Source organism: Columba livia, chromosome 3 (genome assembly GCF_036013475.1).
Source record: "Columba livia isolate bColLiv1 breed racing homer chromosome 3, bColLiv1.pat.W.v2, whole genome shotgun sequence".
NCBI classification, from domain to species: Eukaryota; Metazoa; Chordata; class Aves; order Columbiformes; family Columbidae; genus Columba; species Columba livia.
The window spans coordinates 83,974,520-83,988,119 of NC_088604.1; the positions used below are offsets into that span (position 1 = coordinate 83,974,520).

Sequence of the window (13,600 nt, forward strand, 5' to 3'; positions counted from 1 at the left end):
AGCCAATGATGGCAGAAGGGAGAAGGCACTCAGCAGGAGTCTACAAAATATCTGCTTATTTTCTTGCCTTCTGCCTTGTCAGAAGTTGTCAAAGCATCATACGATAGCAACATGCCATGCTTCAGCACTACATTCAATAAATACTCATCTGCAAAAAGTTTCCTTTTTGCTTACAAATCCACAAACAAGAAAGCAGGAAGTAGTTTGTCCTAAATTCAGTGAAGGCAGACAAGCCAGAAACAGATATTTACACATAAATCAGTAAGAACCAGTTATAACAAAAGCAGAAAAACCTTCACTGTACTGCTACCAGAATGCCTGCAGCAGCTTTGGGACCATCTCCTGTACCTGCTCCCTTTTTCCTGTCACAAATTTTCCATTTACTCCCATAGGAGATCTATGTATTCCCAAGTCCATAATCATCATCTCTACAGTGTTGTCCTAATCCCAAAGCGGAGGTGAGCCAAATAAGTGACTGCCTGTTTAACTTCATCTGAAATCTGGGGCACTGAAAAGCATTTTCTATTACTTAAGACCAACCTACTTGTGGTACATCTGCCTTTCAGTTTGTGTTTCACTTGACTATCACGAATTCCTGTAAGTACAATCCTATAGGAAACTGACAGTGTACTCTATACTGTACTTAGGGGACATCCACAATGATTCCAAATAACTCATGAGCCCCAGTAGAAGTAAGAACAATGGTGAAAAACTTGGGACAACTGGAGAATCTCTAGTTCTAATTTTCATTACATGTGAGCAACCTTCTCAAAGTCATATTTTAGAAAGTTTAGATGTTAAAAAAAATACATGTTTTGGAAAAAAAAAAAAAAGACAAAAAAGAGTTTTAGGTAGCTGGAAATATTCTGACACTGACATTAACTCATTGTTGGGAATTCTGGTTATGTTAGTAAGGAATAAATAGTAAAGAATCTAAGTACCTACACCATTCTGAAAATGAGTTTTGTTCCCAAATAATTTTATCATTTTGTACATAGTCCCTGATGTTGAGAAGTTACACTCCTGAACTACTCCCACGGTCTTTAACATTAAATCTATTTGGTTTTTAAGTAAAATAATAAATGTTTAAGTTATAGTAAACCAAATGAGTGCATGGTTATTTTAAAAAAGTACTTTAGGTGGGGATTTTTTGTACCATGACAGCTCTCAAAGATGCAAGTCTTGACAGGTTCTATTCAGTGTTTGCTGTACAGAAAATGCATAGGAGAAAAACGTATCTGCCCTTTGTTTTAACTTGTGTTAACTAGCTAAAGAAACGGATTTTTGTATGCCTTCTAGCTGTCCTCAATTTGCAAAGTGTTTTCTATTTTGTAGAGATAGGAAAAAAGTTTACTTACATTCATTTCCTCAGTTTTAGGAAGATTGTTAGAAACAGTTGTTTCTTCCTGCAGAAAATGAACATTTTCTTCAGCTTCGGCTGCTTCTAGGTTATGTTCTTTAGGTAAATCCACACACTTCCCCTCACCGTGATTTTCTGAATGACTACTGGCCACATTCTCACTGTCAAGGACACTTATCACAGCTGGAAGAGATTTATATAATTTTAGCTTAACTTCTAGAGAAATGACACAGGTTTAAGCAACAGGAAGTAACAGAAGGAGCAGGAGCCAACAATACAGTTCTCCATTCTGCCACATCTATTGGCCTTTCTCCAAAAACTAAAAGCCAGAACTATCTATCTGGTAAAGAAGGCATCCCCACAGTTAAAAAAAAAAAAAAAAAAAAAAAAATTTAAAAAAGAAGGGCAAAATTAGCTGGCAAACCCATAGAGAAAAGGAACAACAGGGGAAAGGGTGGCTGTAAAGGCACTCCAGTAGCTAGTGTTTGTTCACAATCTGAGTACAGAGGATGCAGCATCTTTTAAAATAGTAACTACACATTTTGCTTCAGGAGTTGAGCTACCTTAAGTCACATAATATCTCCAAGATACTGTACATACATTCACTGTCTGCCTCTGGAGATTCAGAAAGCTGTGGATTTGTTGCAACTGGTATGGCTTTTTCTTCCAATGAAGAGGAATTTTTGGATTCTTGGTGGTTTGTTTCACTTCAAGAATAGAAAGAGAGAAATTAATCATAAAGCTTCAAAACAAATCCTGAAGAGCTTTACAAATTATGCTCATTGTAACATCTTCAGGTTTCGGAACAGGAAAAATTAAGAACAAACAGAAGTTACTTTATCAACATATCTACATTCAATTTGTGACTCATGTTATACGAGTCAAGTACTTCACATTCTTCCCAGCTAACTAACACTAGACAATAATGTAACAACAGAGCTGTATTAAAGAATAGTATATGATTTGTCTTCTGTAGAAAGACTGCAACTGCTATATTGAAGGTTTGGAACAAACTGAAGAAAAGTTTGTACCAGTGTATGTTAACACTTGAAATGAAAGGTTATTTACTAACACTGTCTTTATCACTAAACAGTTGCAGCTTTTGAAGTATCTTGTAGAAAAACGTCCATCTATTTCCATACACAAATAGATGCCAATCAAGAGCACAAAGAAAAAGGAAGTGTAGAAATTACTGCCAGAAAGTATTCAAACCCCAAAAGAAAGCCGCTAAAGTTACAGGAATTTCAGGGGTAATTTTTAGCTCCACAAATATCAGACAAAAGCAGGGCTTAGGTTCACAGTATCTGCACTTAGTAACCCTCGAACTGCAACACGTTTTATGCAGACTGTGAAACCTTTATGATCATACTTTGGAGTTTGCGATGATTTGAGAAAAAAGGCTCAAACTGACAACTAGTATATCTGACTTATATTAATGCCAAATTAGTTATTTTCACAGACAGAAAAGAATAGAAAAGCCATTACATTTAAGAACACAGGGAGTAACCAATATCAGATCAAAATGATAGTTTTCAAACACAGGAAATCCAACAGTTACATGCTGTGTGAACCCAAAGATGTAGCTATTTTATAATCTCACCCTTCATTTGAAGTCCCAACAGTAGCAGCCTCAGCAGCTGTAAACACCAGTTTATCATCCTCAGGAAGGGTAAAACATCCAACACTTGATTCTTCCACAAATCCTACAAATACAGACAGATGGATGACTTCCCTGGGGCACTTAACAGCATTTATTTTAAAATGCTCACACAATTTTAAAACGAGCCTTTATGTATTTTAGCTAGGATAGTGATCTACACAAAACAATGCTATCAAGATTTCAAATGCACAGAAAGTCCGAATTCTTCTTTCAAGTAAAACAAGCCTGATACACAAATTCAGTCAAGAAAACAAAATTATTATTGCTATTCTGTTTACAAACAAAACTTGATATGTTAGTGACCTCATACATAAAAACTTCAGAAAACACCCCCCCTTGTTAAAATTGGGTAGTAAGTTTTCTTATTTCTCTTAGGATACTGATCTCATTCCAGCAATGCTGTTTTCCTTTATTGACTCCATTTACCCTCTTCTACAAGAATGTTTCTAAGGTTTTTTCTTGTTTTGTTTTGTTTTTTTCTCTACTGATTGACTGGTGGTGCAGAAACCCAACTGCTTGCTAATCTCTTTTTATCTCAAAAGGTTCAATTTTAGAAACATCCTACTTTTTTTGTTTCTACTGTCTACTTCGCCCAGATCCTACAATTACTTTTCCAGCCAGTATACAGGACTGGGAAAATTTTGCTAGCTCAGGCCAAACAAGAGCTATACTGACTGTGCTCTACTGCTTCCAGAGGACTGAAATTGTAGAGAACTGTTTGTACCATAGTCCAGCAACGACAAAATTTCTTTATTAAGTTATTCTTTAATGATTAGTACCGTAGCATTATTCTTAATGAAAAGCATCTTTGGTTTCTCATCCAAATAAAGGACAGCTAAACTAGGGCAGGCAAACATTTTCACCAGTCTTACTAGAAACACTCAGACTTGGAGAATCTTTTTTTTTTTTTTTCCAAAGAAAAGGAGCTGAGAACTTCAGTAGCAACAATTACTCAACTACTCTCCAGGATCCTCCAGAATCATCTCAGACTTAGGACTGAATCAAGATGAAGATGCACTGACACTGGAGTACACAAACACACATCACCACTACAAACTATTACTAGAGCTCACACACAGAACTGACACTTGCATACATGTCCCAGGAATACCAAACTTCTTGCACCTCTTCTCCCTGTTCCTGCACTACTTTAATTCCCAGCTCTTCATCACTGCTCTCCACCTAGTAAGTGACATCTCTTCTAATCTGCCAGCAGACCTGCTCATATGAACACATCCTCAGAAGCTGGACTGGCTTGAATGAGTTAAATTGAGCTGAATTACCAAAGAACAACTGAAACAGGCTTGCAAAAGTCTGCATAAGCTGTTCAGCTAGCAAAAGGAAAAAGTATAGCTGTAGTAAGAGGCAGAAAAACAAGCAGACAGACTTCCAGAAGAAAACTATTTAACTGGGCACTAATGAGGTGCTTAAAAATAAAGAAAAAAGCCCAAATTATCTAGTTAAAGCATGCCATACAGTTAACTTGCTGTTAGAAAACCTGCAGCCTACAGAAGTAGCCCTAAAGCATAATCAGAAGCCTACATTTTCAACTTTTATCCCTCCCAAAACTCCTATAAATCACCACTGCCTCTCAGCTGCAGTTACACACAAGAAACACCAGTAACAGCAGCATACATTCATAATGTCCATGATACCTAAATAATGACAGGGGAGTTTTAAAAGCCTAAGAAGAAAGTGCCTAGGACACTTGCGAAAGCTCATTGTTAACTGTTGTGCTCACCAGTAATTTAAACTTTTTAATACATTTGAAAAATTCAGAATGAAACACACCAGCTTCTCTTCTTAGTTCTGATGAATGTGGTTGTTGGATCTGGAAAGATTTATCTTCAACCATTTCACTGTCAGCTTCTTTCTCCAATTCTTGAAAACCACCAGTTTCTTCAGTGGAAGAATTAGCTGGTTTAGTAGCTATAAAGATGACATCATCCTCAAAATCATCAGCTGATTTTGCATCATGATACTCCAAAGTAGTTTCATCTGATCTGGCAGAGAAGTTACTATTTTCTTTGCTGACAACCCTTTTCTCCAAACCATCTCCAGGTATGCTTTCTGAAGACTCTTCCATTTCAGCACGATCATCCTCAGGATCGCTCAGAATGAACAGACTTGTTTTACCTCTACTTTCAGACCAAACATCCTCCACCACTCCCTGATAATGCTCAGATGAAGCTCCAGTCAATGCTTTATCATTTTCTGTTACCTTTAAAAAAAAAAGTAAACAATCCATGACATGCATATGTTTTTTGTGAAAGCAAGAAAAAAAAAAAAAGCACACAAAAAACCAAAACCAAACATGATATTTCTATGTTTTGCAAGTGTTAGCTTAAGTAACAAAACTAATTTTCATTCTAGCACTATCTTAGCTTTTAAAAGCTGACTGTAAAAATTAATTGCACTTTTGACTAGTTATTGAGTTTCCACAGCCTTGGGGAGCTAAGGTGAAGTTGGTCATGTAAGTGCTTGTTTATACTGCCATCTCAAGCTGTTCACTGAGTTCACCACTGTGTTTTCCAGAAGAGGAAGCTTTGCACGAGTAAAATCACAACTCAAGACTTCTCTCTGTTTATGCTTGCCTTTTCAGCTTGCATGCACCACTAAAATATCTGAGTGTTCACTCTGCCTGTAGCATGGAACCAGTACATTAATCTGGCCACACTGCTTTATTACTAAGAACTCCACATATGAGAGAGAGGCTCTTTGTAACAACTGAGTAACTCTTTATAACAGGCAATAAAAGGTGCCATAAAACTAGATTATGACAATTTGTTAGTACATGTACAGAAAGCCCACACATGCAGATACTAGCACATGCCCTCGTTCTGCACTTGTTTTTGGAACATGAATTTGGCATCTGCATGATGAGCAGGATCAAGAAATCCAACTAACAGAGCAAAAGGAGAAGTAGAATGGGGCAAATTTTGGATGGACCAGCTTCATTTGACAGCTCCACAAATGCTGTCCCTGGTGCAAGGCAAAAAGCAACACCAAGAACATCACAGCCAGAGCAGAGACAACAGTACAGCTCTTTTCATCAGGAGTCAGCTTTGACCACAACTGAAGTAAACTCAGAGAGTTACTCAGAGAGACTGACAGGAAACGCAGCTCATGCCTTTGGTTGCTTTAAAAGGTGCTTCATTCACAAGGTTTAACAACCCAAACAACTGGCTCAATCTCTTGTCCCTACCTTCCTGTCATACCAGCATTTGAAAAGGTATCATGAGAAGCTGAACCAGCCATTGGGAACCATCACAGCTCCTAAAAACACTTGAGTAAAAACTGCCAGGGTCACCAGTATTTTTGGTGAATATGTTCCTGCAGGCACGTGATGCTACAGAAGGTTTGACATAACCTTTTTTACCAAATTCATGTCTGCCATTCTGATTTATAATTCCAATTCTCAATATAAGGGGTTATGGCAAACTTTAAAAAAATCTAATTCAAATCACACTCTATAAAGGCTTTAACTGTAAAACCCACCAACGACAGCCCAGCTTACCCCAGCAGTCCCTCTTGCTTTCGAGTTCTCTTCCCTGAAAGATATTCTGGATTCCTTTGCTCTTAGAGGAGGAGTGACTGATCGTCCTGGAGATGCAGAGGGAGTTGCCAGGGGTGTGGTGCGAAGACTGGATCTGAGAATAGACTGAGGAGTAAATCCAGGAAAAGCAGACGTAGAAGCAGATGTAGCCAAAACTTTAGCTCTCTATGAAAAGAAACAGAAACATTTCATTTAAAACCATTTAAATCTTCAAGACAGACAACTTCACTCGTCAAACGTATTATTTTCAACTACAAACTGAGTTTGTGCCAGCAGAGAGGACAAAGTTTAGCCTCTGTACTGTTCTTTTTCCAAAGGTATGAAAACCCAAATAATAAAACCACATGTTTTTTATGCTTCTTTTTTCAAATTAATTTCCTGAGGAAAGAAGGATATGGCAACTTGTTGTCTGCAATGTTATCTCCCATCCCAGTAATTTTTACAATTTCTACACTGCTCTTCTCACAGACATACAACTTCAAAGGTTACCCTGAATATAGCAACTGAAAACACTGCTGTGAGGAAAGGCAATCAGCAAAGCAACTGTAATAGCTTATTTTTTTTCACTGATTAAACAGTCCGTGCACAAGACTAAATCAAGAGATGCTGCTGTAAAAATACACGTCTTCCTCTAGAAGCATGTAGGTGGTCTTACCTCTGCTCAAAAAAGATTTGACAGCTTAAAAGGAGGACAACGAAACTAACTTAATGATACGGACCATATTTAATAAGCAGAAGGTTATAATTCAGACAGAGAAATACTTTGTTCAGATATGCAAAGGCAAAAAGAACAGCACCAACAAGGTAGGTCAAGTGTTATTTTCTTGCATGAAGAGACTTTGTTTGATGGCAGTGAATGGAAATATAGTTGAATACAATTAGTAACTGAAATTCCGGCAAAAAGCCGTCACTGGCTGACATCACTTAACTGACATAAATTGGTTGTCGTTCACTTGACCAGATTAAGAAACTGAAGCAAATACATTCTTGCTTCTAGATATGCAACACAAATTATACAGAGCTATTGAGCACTTATATGAGATGGTCAAGATACAAATTTTATCTTCAAGTGTATTGAAAAGTCTAATTTTAACTTCCTTTGTTCCATGCAATAAAAGCAAGTGTATTGCATAAACCTATGGGACTACATGCATACTGCAACTAGCTTTGAACTAAACTCTTCAAGATGGTTCCCAATGTGCTGCTTCCAAAAGGTCTGTAGCTACAATAACCACATGATACTGAAAATACTCCACAATGTCAATCCCACAGTGTTTGTGATATAACACTTCAGTACTTTCATTTTAAATGCAGTTTACAGGCTTTCGGTTTGCTTGGTTCTTCCTGTCTTCTTAAGTTACAAACCTTAACAACAAGAGGAGTCTCTAGCAGATTCAGTTGTGATGCTCCTGAAAAGTTCCTTTGTGAGATGGAACTGTGCAGATCTGATTTCAAGGGGCTGGATGCCATGAATGAAGCAGAAGCTCCACATGGTGCCTGCCAGCAACCACCCTGTGCTGCAGAACATGAAGGAACAGGATGAACCACCAAATCCAGCAATCTGTTAAGAGACACAATTGGGAATATGAAAATAAATATAAAAACCCTACTGCATTACAGAAATCTGAGATGATACAGAAGAAAAACCAATCAATTGAACAAGAAATGCAGGTGAATCCTCATTGTTGGGGTAACGTTATCAGGCCTATGAACAAGTTACAGGTATTTTCTCTTATATTGCACCAGTGACGTCATTCTAACGTCGGAAGAAAATTTATCTACATTTCAGTGCAAGGACTTCAAATTCTCCATTTAGTTGTGTCCCTGAATTGACCTTTTCTTAAATAGATACCAAACTAAATGTCGATAAAACACTATGACAACACGAAGTACACACACACACATACACAAACATACACGCACAGAACAAGCAACACCTTTTGGAAATATTCATTCTGTAAAACTACTCTACCTGGAACATTTTTGTGAAAATTTTGTAGCTGGTGTCCCAATAAATGCACCGGGCAACTCTGCATCAGGGATAGGGTGTGTCAGGACTGGTGGTTCTGTAACTCTAGGACTGGAATTGAAAGGAAAATTTCACTGACTTTCATTCCCCAGAATTCCAAACATCCCAGAATTCTAGTTTATTTGACCATACCACCTGTAGGAAAATCAGAGAACTACTAGCTTCTTTTCCGCTGTTTATAATTCTGTTTCTCTTTAAATAGAGGTAGAAATAAGCCGAAACTGGGCAGAAAGCAGTAAAAGATTCGTGTTTGATCACACAATCAAGTCTGTCAAACCCTGCAAACAAATAGCTTGATGGCAATCATAATTTTAGTTTCAGCTATCTGACATACTGTAAACACACTGACCATAATGTAAATATATGTATTTGCATAAATAAGATTATCATAGTAGAAAAACTTTCCCCCCAAGTATTAGTTACAATGTTTTGACTCTTGAAGACTTTACATTGTATGTGCAAAAATGCCAACCAAAGCTCCCTTCAGGTGCACTTTCCCTCCAAAACACTGACATCATTCCAATGGATTTTCCTCTCTCTCTCCAAACTTGTAGCTCAACTAAACTTTGTTTAAGGCTGCTTACCTATCATATTGTGAGAAACTGGGTTTCTGCTCATTTCCTACCCACACTTCTCCAATTTTGGACAACACATTACTGATGAAAGTTGCTCGTGTATGCACATTTCCTGCACTGGTTTGTTTGGTTACTGTTGATAATGGCTTTGGTCTGGAGACTGGAAAGCAAGAAGGAAAACGTATCAGCCTTGTGTAACCAAAGTGATGGTCAGTCATCCACCATATTTCCCCCCTTAAAACTTACCTTCTCTTAGGACTGATGAATGCAAACAGTAAGGCTTAGCTCTCTCTACTGCCAACTTCCTTTGAACTCTAGGAAGGATCTTGCCATATTGGTCTAATATAGAATTTCTGGCAACGGCTCTCTCTCTTAGGTGAGGATCACGGTCATTCTGATGAATGAAAAGCGTAAAGCAAGAAGTTAACTAATTACAAGGTGTTCATTGCACAGAACTATCTGTGTTATTTCTAAGTAGTGGCTACATTTCCCTTAGAGACAAATCCATGCCCTGCCCAGAGCAGCAACAAGTTCTACCCATCAACTCACACCAGCTTCACCTGGTATTTTTAGTGAAGTGAAAGGCAGATGGGAATAATAACAGAACCCTCACCTTTAAGTGAAAACAGTTCTGGCACTCTGCAGAACCTTATTGTGATACACGTGTTATCACCTGTACTTTTCAAACAGCTTATACAATAGCAGGTGTGCCTTGTTTTTCCTGAAACACCAATGTCTGAAGTGACTGAATGTACAGGGCATCTGCAAATTACCTTGGACAATATGATGTGGATATTAGCATGAGTAAGTGAAAGCCACCTACACACACCTGGCTGGATGAGTTTTCAGATAATAGGGACCAAAAAGTTCCAAAACCACCTTATAAGTTTGATTCACTGGAAACCTATGGTTCCGGAAAACAGCAAGTGCATCACAGAGTCATAACAGACGTTCACAGAACACCAAATCTGATCTGGCTGTTCTGAGAAATAGAAGCTAGATATGGATTTCTGTCATAAAAGTGGTAACATGAAAGGTCAGGAATTTGAGGAAATTAAAAAAAAAAAAGGGGGGGGCAGGGAAGAATACCAAACAAATTTTGAATTTTTGGCTTTCTGACTGCTCTCAGCTAAAAAAATACATTTGCAAGCAAGATACAAGAGATGGCATACAATATACTCTTCGTTCCACAGAAAGGAGTGACACAAACAACTTCCAGTAATCTAAACCTTACATGACATACGTATCTGAATAACTGAATTATAAGATTGACTAAGAGAGAAAATATATAGTTATTCCTCACACGCAAACGAATTATTTTAAGTCGAGTCAACCATGGTCAATAATATTTTGTTCAACTTTTAGGTTCAGAGGTAACTTAGGTGTAGAAACTTATTCCTAGTTGTTCAAAGAAGGGTACAAAACACAAAGCAGGATTGTTAGTGACTACTACCAAAACCCATTAGTAACACCTAACTGAAGCTTGCACACTTGACAGAACTTTAACGCTTACCGTAGGATTAACCTTCATTGACTGATGCAACTGTAGTGCTGGGATATAGTTGGCACGCTGCAGATGGTGGACTAAAAGAAATTCACGACTCTGGACACCAGCATTGGTCTGTAGAAACTTCTCCAAACACTCCTGTGAGAAATAACGCATTGCAAAAATCTAGTAGGATTCTGCCTCTTCTCTTTTCAAAGAGGTGATTATGACTTTTTCCTTGTCCACACTTACTTGTTCAGTCTCTGTGAAAGGCAGCTTCAGCAAGTCTTCCATTAGGCCCATCTCCTGACAGATTTCATACATGTGTTTTAACAGCTCTTCGATATTTAACTTGGTGGTATGTTGCTGCAACAGATCCCAAGCCTCCACCAGGCACCTGAAATTCATTTATTTGAGATATAAAGGAATACAAATGGTATAACCAAAAGGATGCCCCAAAACTATTGTGTTCAAAGTTTAAAGGAAGTGTAGGTGGTTGTGACTGGTATTATTTGTTCTCCACCTTTCACAAGACTTGAAGGCCAAGCAGTGGGATGTATTTCTTTACCTATTGGACAACAGCACGGTGAGGAAAAGCCGCACTTCACTGCTGCTTGACACTGGTGGCTTCATCATCTGGATGTATCTGAGCGCTCGCCTGTGCTCTCCCTGGCACATGAGGGACTGAAGAACTCTCATATGTTGCCATGACACACTTTTGATTGTAGCTGGATGAAAGAGCAGGGCCAGTGCACTCTGTGGTAGGTAGAGATCAGCTTTGTTAAGAGATACACATACACACATGCAGCAAAAATAGTCAAAAGTTTCTTAAGTAAGGGTGTGTTAAATGAACTTATATGACCAACTAATGAAATACTTGATACATGATATAACTAAAAATCTTAAGTTAGTGCAGAAAAAAAAATGGAGATAGCCATGCAGAACGAAGTGAGTGTTTTAAAAGGAGCAATTCACACTTCTCTAGGTTAATCAAATCTCCATATAAAAACATCACTTTTTATAAAAAGCAAAGTACCTAAAACAAACTGCTCTGCTGAAAATAACCTAAACAGATGGTTCTGAAAATTCAAATATCAAGCATTATCAGCAGTGATGCCTTCTTTGGTTTAGTTAATTTCCTATCAAAGTAGTTAAAACAAAATTTCACATCATAATTTATTGCTGAAAATGTCATAACACTAATACAAAATATTATTCTAATGCTTTTTCTAAGCACCAAATTTTTTTAAATCATTTGACAGATGACAGCTTTGTATTACAATGCGTGTGTTATTAAACTGTAACATACTTACTTCATAGTCATTGTGATCTAGAAGCCAAAAACCTTGAATAAGCTTAACAAGACCCCAAGGGATAGCAAAGGCAGTTGGAAAGGAGTCAATTGAAGTTTCTGTCTTATTTGGAAAGGAATGCATGATATCCAGCAGCAAGTAAATCGTCTGGTATCAAGTATCTAATTAAGGCAAATAAATTTGTAAGACAAAAAATATATCACATTGCACTTAGAAAAGACACAATGAAATAAGAATATAAAAGTGGTAGGAGGCAGAGAATACAAGTGTCTTAGTCTTGCCATTTAAGCTGTTATAACCTGAAGACAGTCATGTCCTAAGCAGAAAATTGCATTCTGGATAAATCAGCAAAACTAGTCTTTGATTTCTCTAAGGCATTCAGAAAGGTAAACTTATATATTTAACTGCTTCCCCTATAAACTCAGGCTCCCTCTTTAGTCAGTGGAGCTACCAGCTGGACGTTCAACACATCTGAACATCCAGTGCTTCATTATCAAAAACAGATCCTACAGTTGTCTGGGTTTTTCCCTCATTTCAGAGTGTATAAATCAATGTAAACTATGGAATCCTTACAACACAACTTAGCTGTCAATGATTAAAACTGGGTTTAGACCGCTATGTGGATCACTCATTGGTAGTGTCATTTTCTCGTTCTGACATCCCTTTTTAGGGCCATACTCTCAGAGGATGGTTCCAGGGTAGCAGTTTTTAAATATCTTCCTCTCTCAGAAAAGGGATAATTTCCCTCTGGAGAAGGGATATTTCAGCAAAAATCACGTCCTGGTAAAGCACCGTTAGAAATCCCTTAGCTGTGAAGCAGCCCCTGGTAGTGGATCATTCTAGTAAGCAGCCATTTGCCATTGACAAGCCTGCTTCTAAGGGGTGCTTAAAAAAATTTAAGACTAAAGGGGCTTTTTATCTTTAACATTTCAGGAACCCTGTTCAATCGTATCAGAAGAGTCTTTGCAAAAAAATTTTAAAAATCATAAAAATTACACAGTACAAAGACCTGAACCAATGCCCCAGTCTATGATTCCATTCTGAACTAAATGTTTTCACTTGCATTGTGTTTGAAGCATTAACTGAAAATGGTCTGAGACACACAGGTGACAAACATGTAAGAATATTTATGTGCCTGTACTGAAAGTGTAATAAAAATAATTACAAAGGATACAATTGCATGTTTGTAGCTTTCTTCAACGCCTTCTAGCAAATAGACATCCAGCAGTGCCTGAAATGAAAAAGTTTTTTAAAACCTCCTGTATTTCCTAAATTGTTGGCTTTTGGGTGGGGTTTGGAGGGGTTGGTTGTTGTTTATTGTTGTTTCCAGAGAGCAGAACACTCACATGTAAACTAGCAGGTGGATATTTCCCAGTTCCTCCTTCATCTCTCTGCCACAACCTCTCAACTTGGTCTCCTAACTGGGAAACCAGTCCATCGATCATCAAGCAGTCAGAATCCCATTTTCCTCTGCAACAAAAGGTACCAAGAATTTGGACAGAACCAAACACTAATTCCAGCCTTTCCATGTAACATGTTTCCTCCAGACAACACCAAAAAAAAAGCTCACGAGTCCAAGAAGTAACAAACATACAAAAACATGATGATGACGTGAAATGCA

The 13,600-nt window shown here is 37.8% G+C and overlaps 1 protein-coding gene across 8 annotated transcripts in view; it reads right to left on the minus strand.

Moving 5' to 3' along the window:
* Window positions 1-13,600, minus strand: part of LOC102084908 (protein ELYS) — a 41,367-nt gene that overhangs the window by 6,652 nt on the left and 21,115 nt on the right. For 6 of the 8 annotated variants that reach the window (XM_065057931.1, XM_065057935.1, XM_065057934.1 and 3 more), the window contains exons 19-33: window positions 13,326-13,449; window positions 13,154-13,210; window positions 11,980-12,126; window positions 11,235-11,422; window positions 10,919-11,063; window positions 10,694-10,825; window positions 9,427-9,574; window positions 9,190-9,340; window positions 8,549-8,656; window positions 7,942-8,137; window positions 6,538-6,741; window positions 4,812-5,241; window positions 2,961-3,063; window positions 1,961-2,067; window positions 1,359-1,543 (exon numbers count right to left, since the gene is read on the minus strand). In XM_065057931.1, coding sequence (XP_064914003.1) covers window positions 1,359-1,543; window positions 1,961-2,067; window positions 2,961-3,063; window positions 4,812-5,241; window positions 6,538-6,741; window positions 7,942-8,137; window positions 8,549-8,656; window positions 9,190-9,340; window positions 9,427-9,574; window positions 10,694-10,825; window positions 10,919-11,063; window positions 11,235-11,422; window positions 11,980-12,126; window positions 13,154-13,210; window positions 13,326-13,449 — 2,425 coding nt within the window. The remainder of the gene's footprint in view (window positions 1-1,358; window positions 1,544-1,960; window positions 2,068-2,960; window positions 3,064-4,811; window positions 5,242-6,537; window positions 6,742-7,941; window positions 8,138-8,548; window positions 8,657-9,189; window positions 9,341-9,426; window positions 9,575-10,693; window positions 10,826-10,918; window positions 11,064-11,234; window positions 11,423-11,979; window positions 12,127-13,153; window positions 13,211-13,325; window positions 13,450-13,600) is intronic. The other 2 variants (XM_065057937.1, XM_065057936.1) reach the window with 1 other exon arrangement.